The 23612-nt window shown below is 38.6% G+C and overlaps 1 protein-coding gene across 4 annotated transcripts in view; it reads left to right on the top strand.

The window, feature by feature from the left end:
• The window catches only part of KYAT3 (kynurenine aminotransferase 3), a 68439-nt gene extending 45134 nt beyond the window's left edge, over positions 1-23305 (top strand). For 3 of the 4 annotated variants that reach the window (XM_044674142.1, XM_044674143.1, XM_044674141.1), the window contains exons 11-14: positions 2424-2610; positions 11907-11980; positions 21687-21773; positions 22483-23305. In XM_044674142.1, the coding sequence (XP_044530077.1) occupies positions 2424-2610; positions 11907-11980; positions 21687-21773; positions 22483-22569 (435 nt within the window). In that variant the 3' untranslated portion in view covers positions 22570-23305. Of the gene's footprint in view, positions 1-2423; positions 2611-11906; positions 11981-21686; positions 21774-22478 lie in introns of all 4 variants that reach the window. The other variant, XM_044674144.1, reaches the window with a different exon arrangement.
• Positions 23306-23612: the final 307 nt, after the last annotated feature.

A 23612-nucleotide genomic window follows, 5' to 3' on the forward strand; every position in this document is an offset into this window, starting at 1 on the left:
TAGGCAATTGAGGGTTAAGTGACTTGCCCAGGGTCACACAGTTAGGAAGTATCTGAAGCCAAATTCAAACCCAGGACCTCCTGTCTCCAGGCCTGGCTCTCTTTCCACTAGGCCACCCAGCTGTCCCCAATCATGGGATTTTTAAAACCAATCATTTTTATTTTAAAAGTAGTCATGCTCAACAACTAAAAGATATAGAGTAAAAGCTGAAATCACAGAATTTTAGAATTTTAGGGAGCCCAGGAACCCATGCAGTCAAGCCCACAGCCTGAGCAACCATCCGGTGTCCAGCACTGTGGCTTCCTAAGGAGTGTTCCCCTCCTCTTTGCTTGGAAGTCAGGGAAGCTCTATCCTCCTCTTGCCAGCTCAGCTCACTTTGGGAAGTACAGACTGATCCCACAGTTAAAGCTTTCTCTTTATGGACCCCCTCCCCCCCACCAGAGGCCGCTGGGCCCAGCCTAGAAAGGCTACTCTGATCCTGCTTTTTTTTTTTTTTTTTTTTTTTAAACCCTTACCTTCCATATTGGAGTCAATACTGTGTATTGGCTCCAAGACAGAGGATTGGTATGGGTAGGCAATGGGGGTCAAGTGACTTGCCCAGGGTCACACAGTCTGATCCCGCTTCTGAGCGTGTTGGCCTTGTGACCCCCACCCCAGGCTGCTAGCCCCGTCCTGTGTCCCTCTAGTCTCTGTGGCTGAGCCTGTCCAGGGAAGGCCTCTGCCATCTTTCAGTCACTCCAGGCGGCCCACCGAGCCATTCCGAACTCTTCCTTCTCCCAGATCTCCATCTGCCACCATCTGTCTTCCTCCTGCATAGAGCTCGCAGGGCCTCTTGCCCACATTTCGGAGGAGCTCCGGCCTCCCTGCCTCAGGTCTCCAGACAGCCCTGGAGCCCACCTGCGGCTCTCTTAGCCCCCGGCCTGTCTTCCCAGACTCCCCTCACTAGCCCTTATTGGCCCACTGGCCGGTCAGCTGTGCCTCTCCGGCAGTGTCCACCAGCCTTCCATGCTCTTCCTCCCCTCCTAAAGGTCCCAGGTCCATTCAGGGCCCAGCCCAAGTACCGCCTCTTCCATGAGGTCCAGCCGGGTTTCACTTTTGTCTTCATCTCAGAGACCCTGGACAGCCTCCTCCGTGGCTCCTGCCCCTTCCTTCCTCCTCCCCCCATCCGCGGCCCCCACCCCACCCGGCCATCTCCTCCTCCTCCTCTGTGGTCAGCTCCCTTTTGGGCCGCATCTTTGCCATTAGAATGGACAGCCCAGGACGCGGCAGGTGCTTCCTGAGGGCTGCTCCGCGCGTGTCACGTTACCTGCCACCTGATGCATCCTGCTGGCTCCGCCCTCCGGCTCTCCCGTGGTGTTAGCAACCCCCAGAGAAACTGCTGTCCGCTTTGCTGGTCTGTGAGACTCGGCCCAAGAGCTGGCCTCGAGGCGGGACCCCCGCGTTCAAGGCCTGCCTCTGCCACCCGTGAGGCTGCGGGGGCTCCCGCCGTTGGGTACAGAGTTCCCTCCACTGGGAAAGCCTCAGGTCAAGTTCACAAAAGGAAAAGCCCGAGTAGCCCCCCTCAGGTTACACTGTATCTACCCGGGATGGGCTGCACGCTTCTGAAGGGAGCTATCAAAGTGCTGTTGGGGCGTGGGGCGGGGAGGGGAGCAGGTACCAGGCATGAGATCTCTCCTCACCCACGTCCTAGCGGTATGACCCTGGACAAGTCACTTAACCGCCCCTTGCCCAGCCCTTCCTGCTCTTCTGCCTTGGACCCCGTAGTATGGATTCTAAGACAGAAGGTGAGGGTTAAAAAAAAAGTGGGAGAAAGCAGCCACGCAAGGAATCCGGAGAGGCTGAGTCTCCCCCCCACCCCCCTACCCCCAACGTCTTTGGCTACCCCTGGTGTCACAGGCTTCCTTTATCACAGAAACTAAAGTCTGCTCCAGGCACTCCAGGCCTAGTGACCCCTCCGGGGGCACCTCAGGGTGGGGTGTGGAACAGGATGGAGACAGGCCCTCCTTGAGGTCCACCTTTCACAATACAAGTTCAGAGTCAGAAGTTGTGAGCAGAAAAGAAAGAGGGCAGCGCCCCTAATCATTCGGCAAAGGTACCCTCTTCTGGTTGAAGCGAGGCTTTTATTGGCTTTAGCCACAAGCCCCCCCTTCCTCTACCTCTTCTGCCTTGGAACCAGTTCAGAGCATTGATTCCAAGACGGAAGGTAAGTTTAAAAAAAATTCATCATACTTCCCATCCATAACCTCCATAGTGGGAAAAATCACCCACCTGTGAACTCACCACAAAGCAAAAAAAAGATTTGTAGAAGCAGAAGTTTGCAGAAATATTAATATCAGCTGACACTCGGGTCTACTTGTGTTTGCATTACAGTAACTAATGGGGGAAATCCTCTCTTTCCTTGGTTTTGAACCTTTACAATACAGGAGGCTTTGGCTCGAGCTTTTGAGGTGACCCTTCAACACATGGACGGGCCGGAATGCTACTTCAGAACTCTGCCCCAGGAGCTGGAAGCGAAGCGGGACCGGCTGATCAGGTCCCTGCGCAGCGCCGGCCTGAGACCCACCGTCCCCGAGGGGGGATACTTCATCATTGCAGACATCTCCTCACTGAGTTAGTAAGGGCTCTGGACGCTGGGGGTAGGGGTGGGGGGGGCTGTTCTCCTGCCCGGGGAATGATGGGAGAGCAGTTTCCTTAGGAGTTTCTCCTCAGAATCAGTTCCATCCTAGAGTTATCTTTACTCCAAGGAGTTCCAGTAAATGTGAATGGAATTCTACTGGGATTGCTGAGGGCTCCCGGATGTCATGAAAATCTCTTTCTAAATCCGGGATGGGCTGAGGGTGTGGGGTGAAAATGCCCCCGGAGCCTCAGCTCTGAACAGCTGGGCTGTCACTTGCCAGAGCATGTCGGTCTTGAGTGGAAGGCGGCAGCACACACGCTGGGTCCACTTCTGAGCCACTCCGGGTGCCTCTATGAAGAGAAGCAGCAGAAAATGGAGGGGCTGCGTTTTCTAGTTGGGTTCAGTTTGTCCTCTTGGTAAAGTCCTCCTTTCTCTAGGCAAGGTGAGGAGAAGCAAAGATGCGCAGAGAGCTGCCTGGCAGGGAATAGGCCCTTGTTCAGAACCTAATAAAAGCTTTAAAATGCAACAAGTCTGGGAGAAGATGGTGGGAAGATGCCTAATAAGGCCAGAGATGACCTCGCTCTCCAGCTCTCCAAGTTCCCTCAAAAACCACCAAAAAGAATGTTTCAGAGTTAACTGTAAAAGTGGCAGAAATAGATAAGTGTCGGGAGTACAGCAGAGTAGCCAAGGACAGCTTGGGGAAAGGCCTCTGACCTCCCTGGCCACCTTCTCACCTGACTGAAGCATAGATACCCCGAATCAGCAGAGGCCTAACCAGGGAAGGCTCCGGGCAAGCTGAGCTTCAAGAGAGGAGGAGGGTAGTTTGGCTGAGAGGTAAGGGCCCTGTGCCATCCCAGGCTGTGGCCCCAGGCCAGAGAGGTGAGCTAGTGCTAAGAGGCAGCTGGGGACCCCAGAGACTAGAACTGTCTGCTTCCTGGGGCAGAACTGGGGGGTGGGAGGGGAGTTGAGACACCCTAGGTCAGTTATAATTTGGGGTCTGAGCCAGGGGAAACAGGGAACATATCTGGTCCTGGATTATATAAATTGGAAGAACTAAGTAGGACTCAGAAAATAGAAGCAAAAAAACCTCAGAACAGAGGCCAACTCTACCATAAAGCTAACAATTAAGCCTTTTGACTACTAACTTTTTTTTTTTTTAATGAGTAAGTAAAGGAGAAAGAAGACAAACTTAGATAGCTACTATGGGAACAGAGAAGAAAGACCAGGTTCAAATTTCAGAGGACAGTGAAATTAAATCACCTACTTCTAAAACATCCAAAAATAAATCCTCAAATGGTCACAGATTCGAAAGGAGTTTTTGGAAGAACTTAAAAAAGATTTCAAAAATGAGATGAGATAGGTTGAAGAAAAAATTAGGGAAAAAAAAAAGCAATGCAAGAAAATCAAGATAATTATGAAAGAAAGATAATCTAATTAGAAAAAGAGATCCAAAAACTCACTGAAGAAAATAACATTAAAAATTAGTATAGGACAAAGGGAAGCCAAAGACTTCTTAAGGGCAACAAGAAATAATAGAGCAAAATAAAAAGAATTTAAAAATAGAAGAGAACAGGAAATATCTTATTACAAAAACAACAGAACTGAAAAACTAATCGAGAATTGTCAAACTACCTGAAAGTCATGAACAACAACAACAAAAAAGAGTTTAGACACTAAGATACAAGAAATTATTAAGGAAAATTGCCTGGAAGTTTTAAAAATAGAGGCTAAAATAGAAACTGAAATAATCCACTGATCACACATGAAAGAAACCACAAGATGAAAATTCACAGGGTCATTTCTAAGTTCCATAGTTCCCAGGTTAAGTAGAAAATGCATCAAGCAACAAGAAAAAACACACTTTAAATACTGTGGAACTACAATCTGAATACCACAAGATTTAGCAGCTTCAATATTAAAAGAACGAAGGACCTAGAACGCAGTATTTCAAAGTGCAAAGGAGCAGGGTTTATAACCAAGAATAACATACCCAGCAAAGCTGAACATAATTATACAAAGGGAAAAATATATATTTAACAAACTGAAGTACTTTCAACTATTATTGGAGGAAAGACCAGAACTGAGTAGAAAATTTGATCTACAAGAACCAAAAGAAGTTAACATGAAAGACTATAAGGGATCCCATAAGGTAATATTGTTTACTTATATGGGAAAATGTTATCTATAACCTTTAAGAATGATATCTCTACTTGGGTAGTTTGAAAGAGCATATAGAGATAGATTGCTTGAGGCTAAGTTGAATATAATGGAATGAGCCAAAAAATGATAATAAAACAGAGTAGGAAGAGGTAAAATGGAACAGTTATCTCATACAAAAGAAGCATTAATGTTGCAGAGAAGGGGAGGAAGAGGTGGAGGGCTGGTAGTGGTAGAACCCATTCTCATCAGATCTGGGTTAAAGAGGGAACAATATGTACAACTAAAAGGATAAAAGTCTTATCAATTTACAGAGAAATATGAGGGTGAGGGAATAGGAGAAGGGAGGGACTAAGAGAAGGGCATGTAGACTAAGAGAAAAGAGGGAAAGGGATAAGATAAGAAAGGGGTACCTAGAAGGGAGGTTGTATCAAGAAATAGGAGGACAAGGTGAAGGGATAAGGGAGGAACTCTTGAAAGGGTTGATACAATAAGGACTCAGAGGCAAAGGGGAGGGGATAAGGGAGGAACCCTTAATAAGCTGGGTTAATTTAGAAGTAGGAGGGCAAGGGGAGAGAATAAGGGAGAGAATTTTAGAAGGGATGTGGATAGGAGAAGTAGTGATCAGAAGAGACTGAATTAATGAGGAGGGAATGGGGATAAGGAAAGAGAAAAGGGCAAACAATAAGGGAAAATAGAATGGAGGGAGATATACAACTAGTGATTATAACTTTGAATGTGAATAGGATTAATTCAGCCATAAAACTGAAATAGCAGAATTGATCAACAAAACCTGACAATATGTTGTTTAATAAGAAATACAGTTAAAAATGAGAGATACATAAGTAATAATAAAAGCCTAGAGTGGACTATACTATGCCTCATTTGATACAAAGAAAACAGAGGTAGCAATCATGATCTCTGACAAAGTTGAAGGTAAAATAGATTTAATCAAAACAAATAAATAGGGAAACTATATTAGGTTAAAAGGTACCATAATGAAGCATTATCAATAGTAAACCTATATGTACCAAATATTATAGCATCCACATTTTAAAAGGAAAATCAAAATGAGTTGCAGGTAGAAATAGATAACAAAACATCAATAGTAAGGGACTTCAAGCTTCCTCTCTCAGAACTAGATAAATTTAACCAAAAAATAAATAAGAAAGGAATCAAAGAGATGAATAGCATCTTAGATAAGCTAAATATGATAGATATCTAGAGAGAATTTAATGGCAATAGAAAGAAATACCTTCTCAGTGGCACATGCTACCTTTACAAGAATTAGTCAACCATATATTAGGACACAAAAACCTTATAGTTAAATATAGAAAAGCAGAAATTTTAAATTAATCTTTTTTCAGGTAATAATATGATCAAAATTATATGTCTGTGGAAATGCAAAGAAAAAATCAATCAATGGGAGACTAAGTAACAATCTTTTTTTTCTAACTCTTACCTTCCTCCTTAGAATCAATATTATGTATTGGTTCCAAGGCAGAAGAACAGTAAGGGCTAGGCAATGGGGGTTAAGTGACTTGCCCAAGATCAAACAGCTGAGAAGTATCCAAGGCCAGATTTGAACCCAGGACCTCCCGTCTCTAGGCCTAGCTCTCAATCCACTGAGCTACCCACCTACCCTAAGTAATTTAATCTTAAAAGATAGATGGATTAAAGAACAAGTCATAGAAACAATAAATAATTTTTTTGAAGAGAATGATAATAATGAGACAACAAACCAAAACCTCTGGGATACAGCAAAAGCAGTAATCAAAGGAAAATTTCTATCTCTAATTGCTTATATCCATAAAATAGAGAAAGAACAGATCAGTGATCTAGAATACAATTTTAAAAACTGAAAAAAAATTTTTTTAATTCCCAACTAAACACTAAATTGGAAATCCTAAAAATCAGAGGTGAGATCAATAAAACTTAAGAAACCAATTAATTAATAAATAAAACTAGGAATTGGTTTTATGATAAAATCAATGAAACAGATAAACCATTGGTTAACGTTATTAAAAGAAAGAAGAAAATCAAAATCATTAGAATTAAAAATGAAAAGGGTGAATATGTGACCAATGAAGATGGAATCAAAGCAATTATTACAAGTTATTTTGCCTAATTATATGCCAAAAAAATTGACAGTTAAGTGAAATGGAAGAATATTTACGAAAGTATAAACTGCCTAGACCGCCAGAGGAAGCAATGTCTAAATAACCAATTCTAGAAAAAGAAATTTAACAGGCATCATTGAACTTCCTGAGAAAAAAATAGGAGCAGGACCAGATGGATTCACAAGTGAATCCTACCAAACACTTAAAGAACTAATTCCAATATTAAATAAACTATTTTAAATAATAGATGAAGAAACAATCCTACCAAACTCCTTTTATGAAACAAATATGGTGCTGATATCTAAACTGGGAAGAACTAAATCCAAGAAAGAAAATTGCAGACCAATTTCATTAATGAATATGGATGAAAAAATACTAAATAAAATCCTAGCTAGGAGACTATAGCAATTTCACAAAAATTACATATTGTGACCAAAGAGGATTTATACCAAGAATGCAGGAATGGTTTAATATAAGGAAAACTGTCAACATATTTGATTATATCAATAACAGAAGTAATAAAATAATATGATTATATCAATAAGGGCAGGGAAAAAAACCTTTGACAAAATACAACACTTATTCTTCTTAAAAACCCTGAAAAGCATCAAAAAATGGATTTTTTTCTATAATGATACAAAGTACCTCACTAAAACCATCAGCAAGAATTATTTGTAATGAAGATAAGCTAGATGCCTTCCCAATAAGATTAGGAATGAAACAAGGATAACCATTCTCACCAATATTATTTACAATTATATTATAAACACAGCAATAGCAATAAGAATAATATTGAAGGAATCATAATGAGCAAAGAGGAAATAAAACAGTCTTTTTGTAGACTAAATGATGATAATTGTGGAAAATCATAGAGATACAACAAAAAAGGCAGTTACATTTTTCAATAATTTTATCTAAGTAACAAGATATGGAATAAATCCATATAATGAACAGCATTTTTATATATTACTAACAAATTCCACAAGAAGAGATAGAAAACCACTGACAGAATAAAATACCTGGGAGTATACTTGCCAAAACCAATCCAAGAATTACATGAACATAATTAAAACACTTTTTATACAGATGAAGTCAGGTTTAAATAATTGGAGAAATATGAATTGTTCATGAGTGGGCCAATATAATTAAAACAACAATCCTACCTAAACTAATCTACTTATTCAATGCCATCTCAATTAAATTACCCAAACATTATTTTATTGAGCTAGAAAAAACATAACAAAATTCATTTGGAAGGGGAAAAAAGGTCAAGAATAGTAAAGGAACTGATGAAAAAATGTAGAAGGAAGCCTAGCAATACCAGATTTTAATTGTATTATAAAGCAGTAATTATCAAAACTATCTGGAACTGACTAATAAACAGAAAGATAGATCAATGGAATGGAATAGATATATATAACAAACAGTAGCAAAAGATTATATTAACCTCATATTTGACAAAAGTATGTCAAAGAGGGCAGCTGGGTAGCTCAGTGGAGTGAGAGTCAGGCCTAGAGACAGGAGGTCCTGGGTTCAAACCCGGCCTCAGCCACTTCCCAGCTGTGTGACCCTGGGCAAGTCACTTGACCCCCATTGCCCACCCTTACCAATCTTCCACCTATGAGATAATACACCGAAGTACAAGGGTTTAAAAAAAAAAAAGTATGTCAAAGAATGTTTTCCACCTCTATAGAAGAATTGATGGAGTGTTAATGCAGATTGAAGTGAACTATTTTCCAGTTTAGTTTGTGTGTTTTTATTTGAGGGTTTTGGTTTTATGAGTATTCTCTCACAACATGACCAATATAGAATTATGTTTCCCATGTTCATACATGTATAACCAGATCAAATTACTTATGATCTCAGAAAGGGGTGAGAGAAGGGAGGAAGCAAGACAATTTAGGTCTTGTAATTTTTGAAAACATATGTTAAAAATTGCTATAGGGGCAGCTGGGTAGCTCAGTGGAGTGAGAGTCAGGCCTAGAGAAAGGAGGTCCTAGGTTCAAACCCGGCCTCAGCCACTTTCCAGCTGTGTGACCCTGGGCAAGTCACTTGACCCCCATTGCCCACCCTTACCAATCTTCCACCTATGAGATAATACACCGAAGTACAAGGGTTTAAAAAAAAATTGCTATAACTTCTAATTGGGAAAATAAAATATTTTTTTAAAGGTTAGAAAAAGTATAGATCCAAGTTTTAGGAATAAGAACTCACTATTTGGCAAAAATCGCTGGGATAAATTGGGAGATAGTTTGGCAGAAACTAGGTATAGACCAGTGATGGTGAACCTATGGTACAGGTGTCAAAGATGGCACACAGAGCATTCTCTGTGAGCACTCAGCCACTCCCCCCTCCCAGAGTTCATTATTAGAAAGGTAGAGGGACTCGGGCAGAGCTGCTCCCCTCCCCCTCTCCACTGTACCTCCCTACCTCTCTGCCCAGCAGTCCAATGGGAGCACACAGGGATAAAAGTGGGTACCTCACAGGTGGCAGGGCTGGAAGGGAGCAGAGTGCTTGGGCCACTCCCCTCCCCTTCTCTACACTCCCTGAGGACATTCCTCACTTCAGCCACCCCTCCATCCAGCCCAATGGGAGTGCTTCCTCCCTCCCCTGGGTGGGGTTGGGTGGGGGCAGGGCCTAGCACTCTCTTCACCATTACTGATATAGTCCAATATCTTACCTCATTCACTAAGAGATGATCAAAATGGATACTTGACCTAGACATAAAAGGAAGTTTCATAAGAAATTAGAAGAGGGAACATATTACCGATCAGATTTATGCACAGGAGAGGAACTTATCAATAAACAAGAGATAGAGTCCTGACATATAAAATGGATAATTTTGATTACATTAAATTTAAACATTTTGTATAAATAAAACATGTAGCCAAAACTAGAAAGAAAATTAAGTTAAAATTTAAAGACAGTTTCTCAGATAGAGGTCTCTCATCTAAAATATGTTGAGAACTTTGTTAAATTTATAATAGTAAGAGTCATTCCCCAATTGATAAATGGTATATAAACAGATAATGTTTGGATGAAGAAATGAAAACCATATATGGACATTGGGTAGGACAGAGGAGGCAGGAAGGAGATGAAACAGCTGTAAATAAGAAACAGAAACAAAACAACTGCAACAAAGTTGTTGGCTAGAAGTTAACGACTCTATGTACAATTTTTAATATTTTAATGTTCATATTTGTTAATAAAATGCCATGTTCATAATTTCTAAAATGTAGCAAACTTCATGCAGAGAAATGAGACATCTGTAAGTACAACCCGTACCTTTCACCCTCTACTTCTCTCTCCTTTCCAGCTTCTAACCTCATCATTCAATCAAAACTGCTCTTGCCCAAGTGACTAATGATCTCTAATGGCCAAATCTGAGGGTGTCTTCTCAATCCTCGTTCTTCTCCACCTCTCTGCAGCCTTTGATACTGTTGGTGGCTCTCTTCTCTGGAGGTCTTCATGGCTCTGCCCCTGTTCTTCTCTGTGACAGCTCCTAAAGTCTTTGGCTCTTCCTCCAGGTCCACACACACAGAGACTCCACAAAACCATCCTGGACCTTCTTCTCTCTCAAGCTGGCCAGGCTTCCCTGGAACAAGCTTCTCCCACGTCCAGGCCCTCCTACTCTTCCTAAATAGCAGAGTCCAGTGCCACCCATCTCCTCACTGTTTGGCACTAATCTTTTCTCATTTGGCTTCTACTTTCCTCCCCAACCCCCGAATGTTCTCTCCTTATTTCCACCTCCTGGCTTCCCCAGCTTCCCTCAAGTCCAAGCTAAACTCCTTCCTTCTACAGGAGCCCTTTCCCGATCCTTCTTGGAGCAAATGCCTTTCCTCTGGTGATTATCTCCAATTTATCCCATATCCTTGTTTGTACAGAGTGGTTTTCAGGGGATCTCCACTTTTAGTTTATGAACATCTTTCTTGGTATCCCAAGCACTTAGCAGAGTACCTGACACATAGAAGATGCTTAATAAATAAATGTCTTGTCTGACGAGTTGACTTAATTCCCAGAGGGACAGATCTCCAGCAATTTATGTGTCATTCCTAAATAGTTCATATGTACAAATAGGGAATAAGTTTAAACGTCTTAAAATTTGACTAGGGACATATTTAAATTTTACATACCATATGCAGATAATTGTTGGTGAAACATAGGGACAAGTATAAGTTAGAGGTTCTAACTCTTCTCTGCTTAAAAAATACATTAATAATATATGGAGAACATTTTGATGAATATTTTCTGAAAAATCAATAATTTTATGTTATAAACTAATGATTGTAAAGTACTCAAAGACATCTAACTATGAGCATTTGTACAAGTTGAAAGCGACAGAAAAAAGCAACTGGGATATCCCTCTTAAGTATACCCCAAGGAAAATTCATCTGGGTCCAGCCTTAAACTAAAAAACGGCTCAAGGAACCAAAATATCTAGGAACATTAGGGATGCAAGAGAGTAAAGGTCATGAGTCTATAGAAGGGAAGGAGAGCTGAATAAACAGTCTACCAAAGAAAACAAGGACTATTAATGAAGAGAATATTTGGTGATATAATTATTACAAATGGATGAAATGTGAGGTGAAACTTTTTTCACATATGAAGAAAGATTTCCTTCATAGTGATCAAAGAGTCTTTACAAGTGAATCTGACTATCTGATAGAACTCACTGATTTGTAACTACAGCTTAACAGTAGGCCAACTAATTGTGCTCATGGACACAATCTTAGAGCATCAATAAAGTGATTCACTTTTAAAAAATCTTTACTGGCTAAAGGACCTATCATATCACATCTAATTTTTGATTCCTGTACTCCTATAAACTTTTCTAATGATCCTCACTGTTTTTTAGTGGCTTCTAGTTAGCAGGTCAAGGTCTTTACTGAGAAAATCTTAAACTACATTCATTTACATGGAGAAAATTTAGAAAGTGGTTATTAATAACAATCAAATGCTAAGGCAAATTTTGATTAAATATACTAAATAGTTCTTTTTTTGCCTTGTTTTAGATGCAGACCTCTCTGGCATGAAGGAAGATGAAAGTTATGACTACAAGTTCGTGAAATGGATGACTAAAAATAAGGTAATGGATTATTATCAACTCTAATATATTATTTTATAAAAGTCCAAAAGAAAATCTTTCTGTTGCTACTAACAAATTTTGAGGGTCAGCTAGCTGGTGCAATGGATGGAGCACCAGGCCTGGAGCAAGGAAGACCTGAGTTCAAATCTAGCCTTAGAAACTTACTAGCCTTGTGACCCAGAACAAATCATTTGACTTTATTGGCTTCAATTTCTTCATATGTAAAATATTCTGGAGAAGGAAATGATAAAGTACTCTAATATCTTTGCCAAGAATATCCCAAATAGGGTCATGAAAATTCCAACATGACTAAACAAAAAGCTGGTTACTTAGATGTTGCTTTTTTCACTGTACCTCTTAAAAAGAATTATTGGACACTTCTTATCTATTACCTAACCCCTACCTCTCTTCTATCTTGGATCCAGTGCTTAATATTGATTCTAGGACAAAATGTAAGGTCTTGTTAAAAAAGAAAAAAAATATTATACCTAGAGTAGAATAAAGGCTGTGACTCCCCTGAGTTCCCCCAAATTCCCTCCAAACAATTCTAAAATAGTGCCTGAAAATGAATTCTAGAGCAGCAGAACCAACATGTTGGAGTGATCGACCCTAAGATAACTTAGAAGGGCAGCAGGAAAAGTCAGTCTCCCAGGGTGAGAGTAGGGCACAGGATAGCCCAGGACACCCCAACAAGCCGGCAGCAGCTGCTGCCAGACCTCTCAAGCCACAGGCAATGAGGGGAGGTCAGACCACCTGTGAGACGATCACAAGGGACTCTGCTGGTGGTGGGGGCAGGATTCTGTTGCATTGCCTGTACGTCCAAGGTTCCAGGTTGCAGGCGCAGGGCAAGGACAAGTATTAGCACACTAGAGCATGCACCCAAAGGGAAGCAGAGACCCCGTTCCTAGTTCCAGCTTACGGATACTCCCAGAGCCCAGGCCAGCAGAAAAGTGATCGCAACTCTCATCCACATTTGAAGAATTGAAAACTTACACACTCCTTGAACTGACTCTCAAACAACAGCCCAAAAAACCTGGGACAGTGCTCCTTTGATCCAAAGAACAGAGCCAAAATCTAACATAAAGAAATGGGTTGGGAAAATGAGCCAAAAAGGAAAACAACAAAACCTGACTATAGTTACTAGGGTGACAGGGAAGATCAAAACACAAACAGAAGAAACCAATAAAGTTAAAACTGCCATACCAAAGCATCAAAGAAAGATGTGAATTGATCTCAGACCAAAAAAAATTCCTTGAAGAGCTCAAAAAGAATTTCTTAAATCAAATAAGAGAGGCAGAGAAAAACTGGGAATAGAAATAGAGAGATGCAAGCAAATCACAAGAAAAGAATTGACATAACTGTGTGACCCTGGGCAGGTCACTTAACTCCCAATGCTTAACTGCTACCACTCTTCTGCCTTGGAACAAATATTAATTCTTGGACAGAAAAGAAGGGTGTAACTACATAGAAATGCTAATGATTTATGTGATTTATTTTGTACCCTGCAACTTTGCAAAAATTATTATTTCCATTAAGCTAATGTTTATTTTTAGTTTAGTTTAGTTTAGTTGATTTTCTCAGACTTGAGACCCCAGGAGGCTGGAGAGCCTAGACCTTGGGCACGGGAGTTGGGCTGAGAGAGGCAGCAGACAGTGGAAGCAGCTCAGCTCACTGAGACTCAGGGAAAAACTTCAGGTGGAGGAGCAAGCGTGGACCAATTTCCAGGCTCTGGGCAGCCAACTAGGACCACGGGGGCTTCACCCTGAAAACAGCTAGTCCAAAGACTCCAGGAGGCTGGGAAGTACAGATCTTGGCCTCAGGAGTGAGGCTGAGAGGGGCCACGGACAGCAGAGGCCTAGCAGACAGTGGAAGCCAGGAGACTCGCAAAGTAGCCTCAGGCAAAAACTGCTCCTTAACTCTATACAAAGAGAGTTGGCTTGCCTTACTCAGACTTCTGGCTGAGAAAGCATAATGACACCAAGCAAGGCCCAAGAAATAAACACCAAAAAGACCAAGAAAAAAGCTCTAATGCTTGATAACTTCTGCACAGAAAAAAAAACAGAAAACAGAGGAGGGCAAAAACATCCAAACCTCAAAAAAAAAAAAAAGAAAGAAAGAAAATTGGTCACAAACTCTTAAAGAGTTCAAATATGAGATAATGAGAAAGATAGAAGAGATCTGGCAAGAAAAGTGGGAAATAGCTCAAAAAAATAATCGTTTAAAAGGCAGAATTTCACAATTGGAAATTGAGGATCAGAAATCAAATGAAATGATAAGCAAATTAAAGACCAGAAATGACCAGCTGGAAGCCATGAAGAGCCAGATAGACCAGACAGAAAAGGAAAACCAAAAGATTATAGCTGAAAACCAGTCTGTAAAGGCTAAAATTGGGCAAGTAGAAGCCAATGATCTCACAAGACAGCAAGAATTAATAAAGCAAAGTCAAAAGACTGACAAAATAGAAGGAAACATGAAATATCTCAATGAGAAGATAATAGATCAAGAAAACAGGTCTAGAAAAGACAATTTGAGAATGATTGGTCTTCCTGAAAAATCAGAAATTAATTGAAATTTGGACAACATATTACAAGAAATTATCCAAGAAAACTGCTCTGATCTTCTTCAACAAGAGGGCAAAATATACATTGAAAGGATCCATAGATCATCCTCTACACTAAACCCTCAAAAGAAAACCCCCAGGAATATAACTGCCAAATTCAAGAGCTTCCTAGTTAAAGAAAAAATATTATAAGAAGCCAAAAAGAAACAATTCAGATATCAAGGAGCACCAATCAAGATCACACAAGATCTGGCAGCCTGCACATTACAATACCGCAAGGCTTGGAATATGATATTCAGAAAGGCAAGAAAATTGGGTCTACAACCAAGGATCACCTACCCTTCAAAACTGACTATATACTTCTAGGGGAAAGTATGGGCATTCAACAAGATAGAAGATTTCCAAGTATTTGCACAGAAAAGACCGGGACTAAATGGAAAGTTTGATATCCAACCACAAAAACCAACAGAAACATGAAAAGGTAAATAAGAAAGAAAGGAGAAAAAAGAAAGCTCATTTTTAAATTTGCTTCTTTAAGGGCCTCATTAAGATAAATTATTTGTCTTCCTATATGGAGAAATATTATTGCAATTCTAAAAAATTGTACTCATTATTATAGTAATTAGAATAATTAGTCATAAGGAGAGGTTGGAGTACTAAATGTTGTAAGATGATATGGGGGGAAAAGTGGGGAGGGGGAATAAAAGATGGCACCAAGAAAAACTTGAAGAAATAAGAAAAATAGGATGATCTATACCACACAAAGAGGGCATGAGAAGGGGAAGGGATGAATACTATTATAAGAAGGAGAGGAAGAGAACGTTAATAGTAAATACTTAAACCTTACTTTCAGCGGAATTAATCCTGACAGGGAAGAGTAGCTAGATCCATTGGGATATCAAATTCTATCTAACCCTACGGATAAAGTCAGAAGGGATAAACCAAGGGGAGAGTGGGGTGGGGAGCTCATAAAGGGAGGGGAAGAGTGGGGGAGGGAATTCATTAGGCCTTAAAAAATGATAAGAGGGGGAGGGGGTGAAAAGGATAATAAACCAAGGGAGGGGACAAGGGAACTGATTTAAAACAAACCACTGGTTTAAAAGGAAATAGCGTAAGAAGAAGGGGATATAAAGAAATAGTCTAAGTAGAACTAGGAAAGGATACCAAAATGTTAGGGAATACACAGCTGATAATTATAACCCTGAATGTGAATGGTATGTACTCACTCATAAAACAGAAGCAAATAGCAGAGTGGATTAGAAAACAAAATCCTACCATATGTTGTCTACAAGAAACGCACATGAGACAGGTGCACATACACAGGGTTAAGGTCAATGGCTGGAGTAAAATCTTTTAGGCTTCAACTGAAAAAAAGAAGGCAGGAGTGGCAATGATAATTTCTGATAAGGCCAAATTAAAAATAGATCTGATTAAAAGAGACAGGGAAGGTAATTACATCCTGAAGGCAGTATAGATAATGAGTAAATAACAGTACTCAACATGTACGCACCAAATAGGATAGCATCCAAATTTCTAAAGGAGAAACTGGCAGAACTCAAGGAGGAAATAGATAGTAAAACTATACTAGTGGGAGACCTAAATATTCCTCTATCAGATCTAGATAAATCAAACCAAAAAATAAATAAGAAAGAGATTAGAGGTGAATGAAATCCTAGAAAAAATAGATTTAATAGATATGTGGAGAAAACAAAATAGGGACAAAAAGGAATAAACCTTCTTTTCAGCTGCACATGGTACATTCACAAAGACTGACCATGTACTAGGGCATAGAAACATGGCAAACGAATGCAAAAGAGCAGAAATAATAAATGTAACCTTTTCAGATCATAATGCAATAAAAATAATAATCAGTAAGGGAACATGAACAGACAAAAAAAAACTAATTGTAAATTAAATAATATGATTCTCCAAAATCAGATAGTTAAAGAAGAAATCATAGAAACAATTAATAATTTCATCAAACAGAATGACAATGATGAGACATCCTACCAAATTCTGTGGGATGCAGCTAAAGCAATACTCAGGGGGAAATTTATATCATTGAGTTCATGTAATAACAAATTAGAGAGGGCAAAAATCAATGAACTGGGCATGCAAATCAAAAAACTAGAAAGGGAAAAAATTAAAAATTCCCAGTTAAAAACTAAATTAGAGATTATAAAAATCAAAGGAGAAATAAAAAAATTGAAAGTAAAAGAACTATTGAATTAATAAATAAGACTAGAAGCTGGTACTTTGAAAAAATAAATAAAATTGACAAAGTACTAGTCAATCTAATTTAAAAAAGGAAAGAGGAAAACCAAATTATCAGTATCAAAGATGAAAAGGGAGACCTCACCTCTAATAAAGAGGAAATCAAGGCAATCATTAAAAACTATTTTGCCCAATTATATGGCAATAAATATAGCAATCTAGGTGATATGGATGAATATTTACAAAAATATAAATTGCCTAGATTAACAGCAGAAGAAATAGATTACTTAAATAATCCCATATCAGAAAAAGAAATTGAACAAGCCATCGAAGAACTCCCTAAGAAAAAAATCCCCAGGACCAGATGGATTCACAGTTTCTATATATCTCCAACACATCACAGCAGGAAGAGTTAGAAAGAGAAATTCCATTTAAAATCACCCTAGACAATATAAAATACTTAGGAATCTATCTGCAAAGACAAATACAGGAATTATATGAATACAGCTATGAAATCCTTTTCACACAATTAAAACTAGATCTAAACAACTGGAAAAACATTTATTGCTCATGGGTAGGATTAGCTAACATAATAAAAATGACCATCCTACCCGAATTAATTTACCTATTTAGTGCTATACTATCAATCTACCTAAAAACTTTTTTTACTAAATTAGAAAAAACTATAACAAAGTTCATTTGGAAGACCAAGAATATCAAGGGAAATAATGAAAAAATATATGAAGGAAGGGGGCCTAGCAGTAACAGATCTTAAACTGTACTATAAAGCAGTAGTCATCAAAACAATATGGTACTGGCAAAAAGACAGAAGGGAGGATCAGTGGAATAGACTAGGGGTAGGAGACCTCAGCAAGACAGTTTTTGATAAACCCAAAGAGTCTAGCTTTTGGGACAAAAACCCACTATTTGACAAAAACTGCTGGGAAAATTGGAAAACAATATGAGAAAGATTGGGCCTCAATCAACATTTCACACCCTATACCAAGATAAATTCAGAATGGGTGAATGATTTGAATATAAAGAAGGAAACTATAGGTATGGGTGAGCACAGAATAGTATACTTGTCAGATCTATGGGAAGGTAAAGAGTTTAAAACCAAGCAAGAGTTAGAAAAAATCACAAAATGTAAAATAAATAATTTTGACTACATTAAACTAAAAAGTTTTTGTACAGACAAAACCAATGCTACCAAAATTAGAAGGGAAGCAACAAATTAGGAAAAAATCTTTATAACAGAAAACTCAGACAAAGGTCTAATTACTCAAATGTACAAGGAGTTAAATCAATTGTAGAAAAAATCAAGTCATATCCCAATCAATAAATGGGCAAGGGACATGAATAGGCAATTTTCAGATAAAGAAATCAAAACTATCAATAAGCATATGGGAAAGTGTTCTAAATCTCTAATAATTAGAGAAATGTAAATCAAAACAACTCTGAGGTATCACCTCACACTTAGCAGATTGGCTAAAATGATAGTGGGGAGAGTAATGAATGTTGGAGGGGATGTGGCAAAATTGGGACATTAATGCATTGCTGGTAGAGTTGTGAATTGATCCAACCATTCTGGATGGCAATTTGGAACTATGCTCAAAGGGCTTTAAAAGACTATCTGCCTTTTGATGCAGCCATAGCATTGCTTGGATTATCCCCCAAAGAGATAATAAAGAAAAAGACTTGTACAAAGATATTCATAGCTGCACTCTTTGTGGTGGCAAAAAAATTAGAAAATGAGAAAATGTCCTTCAATTGGGGAATTGCTGAAAAAATTGTGGTATCTGTTGGTGATGGAATACTATTGTGCTCAAAGGAATAAAGAACAGGAGGAATTCCATGTGAAATGGAATGACCTCCAGAAATTGAAGCAGAGTGAAAGGAGCAGAACCAGGAGAACATTGTACACAGAGATGGATACACTGTGGTACAATAGAACATAACAGACTTCTCTACTAGCAGCAATGCAAGGATCCAGAGTAAGGCTGAGGGACTTATGAGAAAGAAAACTAGCCACATTCAGAGGAAGAACTGTGGGAGGAGAAACATAGAAGAAAAACAACTGCTTGAACACATGGACTGATGGGGATATTATTGGGGATGTAGACACTAAATGATAACTCTAGTCCAACTATTAATAATATGGAAGTAGGTCTTGATCAATGATACATGTAAAACCCAGTGGAACTGTGTGTTGGCTAAGGGGGGCGAAGGGGGTTTGGGGGAGAGAGAAAGAATATGAAATGTGTAACTATGGGAAAATATTCAACATAAAAATTGAAAAAAGGTTTTAGCATCTATGTTCATTAAGGAGATTGTTCTGTATTTTTATTTCTGTTTTTGGACTACCTGGTTTAGGAATCAGTACCATATTTGTGCCACAAAAAGAATTTGATAAGACCCTTTCTTTGTTTATTTTGTCAGATAATTTGCATAGTATTGGGATTAGTTGTTCTTTAAATGTTTGATAGAATTCACTTGAGAATCTATCTGACCCTGGGAATTTTTTTCTTAGGAAGTTCAATTTCTTTTTTGAGGTAGGATTATTTTAAGTATTCTATTTCCTCTTTTGTTAATCTAGGAAATTTATATTTTTGTAAATACTCATCCATTTCCCCTAGATTGTCATATTTATTGTCATAATTGGGCAAAATAGCTCCTAATAATTGCCTTAATTGATACTGACAATTTGATTCTCAAAAGAGAAGGGTTTTAAAAAAAAGTTGACAAGCTTGGTAAAGGAGTCACATGCATAAAAAAAGTGATGAAAATAAAATTTAAAACCATAGTAGGCCAAATGGAAAAAGAGGCACAAAAATCCACTAAAGAGAGGATCTGTTTATAAAGCAGCATTGACCAAATGGAAAAGGAGTTACAAAAACTCACTGAAGAAAATAATTTCTTAAAAATTAAAATCAAGGAGGTGGAACCTAATGACTCCATGAGACATTAAGAAACAAATAAGATCAAAATAATGAAAAAATTGAAGAAAATGTGAAATATCTCATCAGAAAAACAACTGACCTAGAAAATAAATTGAGGAGACATAATTTAAGAATTATTGAAGTACCTGAAAGCCATAATCAAAAAAATAGCCTCAACACTGTTTTTCAAGAAATTATCAATGAAAACTGCCTAGAACCAGAGAGTAAGAAATGTAAAGAATCCAATAATTACCTCCTAAAAGAGATCCCCAAATGAAAACTATTGGGAAAATGTATAGTCAAATTCCAGAGCTCCCAGGTCAAGGAGAAAATATTGCAAGCATCAATTAAAATATCATGGAGCCATAGTCGTGTTCACACAAGATTTAGCAGCTTCTACATTAAAGGATCAGAGAGCTTATAATATGATATTCTAGAGGGCAAAGGAGCTAGGATTACAAGCAAGAATTACCTACCCAACAAAATGGAGTAAAATCTTTTAGGGAAAAAAGTAGAAATTTAAGGAAATAGAGGACTTCCAAGTATTCTTGATGAAAAGACCTAAGCTGAATAGAAAATTTCATTTTAAAATATAAGACTGCAGAGAAACATAAAAAATAATAAACCATAGAGCATAAGGAATTCAGTAAGGTTAAACTATTTACATTCCTACTTGAAACTCCTAAGAACTTTATCATGGTATGGATGTGAGTGGACTATGACAGGATGATATCTCAAAAATAAAGTTAAGGGATGAAGGATATTCTGAAAGAAGGAAGAAGGGAAAGGTAGGATGGGGTAAATTACTTCACATAGAAGAGGTAGGAAAGCTTTTATAATGGATGAGAAGATGGGGGGTGGTGGCACTGGCGGACAGTGCTTGAACTTTATTCTAATTGGATTGGCCTCAAAGAGGGTATAACATGCATGCTCATTTGGGCATAGATGTCTATCTTACTCTTCAGGGAAGTAGAGGAAGGAGAAAAATAGAAGGGGGAGAGGGTTGCTGATAGAAAGGAAGGTGGATTTGGGGACATGCAGGTCAAAAGCAAAACACTTTTGAGGAAGAAGAGGGGGAAAAGAGAGGGAGAGAAGAATAAATGAGGGAAAATAGGATGGAAGAAAATGCACAGTATTCTACATAACTGTGGAAAAGTTTTTTGATAAAAGCCTCATTTCTCAAATATATAGAGAACTGAGTCAAATTTATAAGACTACAAATCATTCCCCAATTGATAAATGGTTAAAGGATATGAACAGGCAGTTTTCAGATAAAGAAATTGGAGTCATCTAGTCATGAAAAAATGCTCTAAATCACTTATTGATTTGAGAAGTGCCAATTAAAATAATTCTGAATTAAACCTCATTCATAACAGATTGGCTAATATAAAAGTAAAGGAAATGACAACTGGAAAACTAATGCACTGTTGGTATTGTGAACCAATCCACCCATTCTGGAGAACAATTTGGAACTATGCCTAAAGGGCTATAAAGCTGTGCCTACCCTTTGATGTAGCAATACAACATCACTACCAATTCTGCATCCAAAAGAGATTTTAAAAAGGGGAAAAGACCTCTATGTACAAAAATATTGCACTTCTTTTTGTGAAAGCAAAGAGTTGGAGATTGAGGGGTTTTCCATGAAATGGAGAACGGCTGAACAAGTGGTGGTACATGACAGTGATGGAATTGTGCTATATAAGAAACTTGGTGCTATATAATATGATTTATATCAAATTGTTCACTTTCTCAATGTGGGGGTGGGTGTGAAGGGAGAGAGGGAGAGAATGCCAAACTCAAAATTTAAAAAAAACTAATGTTAAAATTGTCTTTATATGTAATTTGTAAATAAAATATTTAATAATATTCCCCTAAATTATTATAACTAAAATCAGTTTTTAAATAAAAGAATCATTAAAATACTGTTATATGGAAACACCTGGTAACATCTTAACTTATAATTTATTAAAACTTTAATATTTATTTTCTTTAGAAATTATCAGCCATTCCTGTTTCAGCATTCTGTAGTTCCAGCAACAAAGAACAGTTTGAGAAATTTGTACGGTTTTGCTTCATTAAAGTAAGTTTACTACAATCTACTCCAGTGTATCACAACATCTATGACACACACACACACACACACACACACACACACACACACACACACAAGGGTAGGTAGGGGGAAAGAGAGAAGAGGGTATTTAAGCTCTTACTATGTGCCTGACACTGTACTAAGCTTTCAGAATACAAATACAAGCATAAAGAAAGGCACTTCCAAACCTCAAAGAACTTATATCCTAACAGAGGAGACTAGCAGGGGACTTGGTGAAGAAGTCGTTGAGGGAGTCAGTCTGGATTTGGAGCCATGTCAGCAGCTGGGAATGCTTTCTCCAGGCAGGTGCAGCCCAAGTCCTTGAGAGTACTCTGTGGCAGCAGTGCCTGCAGCTCAAACAATTGCACATTAACCAGCTTTAAGTTTTTGTTAATACTACAAAACTTGGAGCTCCACATCCCTCTTGGGCCCCTCAGCAGTCAGGCCTCCTCTACAATGACCTGGAATCCCGCTTCTCCATGAAGCTTGCCTGACACACCTGCCCCGGATTGAGCCCCCCTCCCTGGTCCACAGGGCCTCCACGGTTAGTTAATTTTACCAGAAGCTCCTGAAACACAGGGATGGGATATGGGATGGTTTTTTGCCCCTTCGGTTCCTCCACAAATGGGGATAATAAATACTTGTTAAATATAGATTATAGAACCTTGTAACAACTATATTCTTCATTTTCAGCAAGACAGTACCCTGGAGGCTGCTGAGAAGATCATCAAGGCCTGGGCAAAGGGATCCTAATTTTTGCCCACATTTATGTGGCTTTTGTTAATTTAAAAAAATGAAGTTGCTGCCACCTACTGGAAAAACAAATCTTTCAGTACAAATAACACCTTATTGAATGTTTTAAGGCACTGTCATGTAATGTGGGGACTTTCAAGGAAAATGAGTAGAAATAACAAAAAAAATATTAACACTAAGTGAAAAAAGGAAATCAAAAGAACTGAAAATCACTGGATTTCAGAATTCCAATTCTTGGAGCAGAACTGTTAAGAGAGTTTTTATTAATTTCTCCTTTTTTATATTTAAGAGGAAAAGGAGCAATCCTATTTTTCAGTAAGAGACCCCCTGCTGTGCTGCTTGTCAGTTAGTGTCAGAAGGCTGTGACAGAGAGAGTTAGTCAGTTGCAGAGAGTGGCAGAAGGCTTTTTGTTTCTGGGTATCCTGGGGAGAGGGTGTACTGCTAGCAGCAAGCTTTCTGGTTGGAGGCAAAGAACAGAATTAAGGCTTTAATAGCCTTAATTCTAGGCACTCTCTAGGATTAGATAGTAAGAGTAAGCGAGGTCTTTGGCCTAACAGAAGATACTGCCTTCTGAGGCAGAGAGATTTAGGGTTTTTTAGAGAAATTGAGTTAGGATTGGGATCTGGGGTAGAGTTAGAAGCTATTGTAAGATTACTTTCACTTTCCTCCTTCCTATTTCCTATCCATATTTCCTAATAATAAACTAAATGTTTTGTGTTTAATCAACTGTGATTTTTTGTGGCTTTTGTTCAAACTCCTACCCCACAAAATTTAACCCCTCACAGAGCCAACAAATGAAGCTTAAGTTATTCCCAAACTTTTTTATACTCTGTATTTACTATAAATTACTATGTTTCTCTCTCAATTGTCATATTTAATGCATCTTTTTAGAGACTTCATAATAAAGCTATCATAACTGTGGGCTATTCATACTTCATAGGTCACACTGTTAGTAGTTTATATAAACAAGCAGCAAAACTTTGGACTTTGCCATCATCCTTGTTTTCTTCCTTGCTACTTGATTTGTGAAATATTACAAAAAGGAAGAGGGAAATGAAGTACCTCCTAGGAACG

This window comes from Gracilinanus agilis, chromosome 4 (genome assembly GCF_016433145.1).
Source record: "Gracilinanus agilis isolate LMUSP501 chromosome 4, AgileGrace, whole genome shotgun sequence".
NCBI classification, from domain to species: Eukaryota; Metazoa; Chordata; class Mammalia; order Didelphimorphia; family Didelphidae; genus Gracilinanus; species Gracilinanus agilis.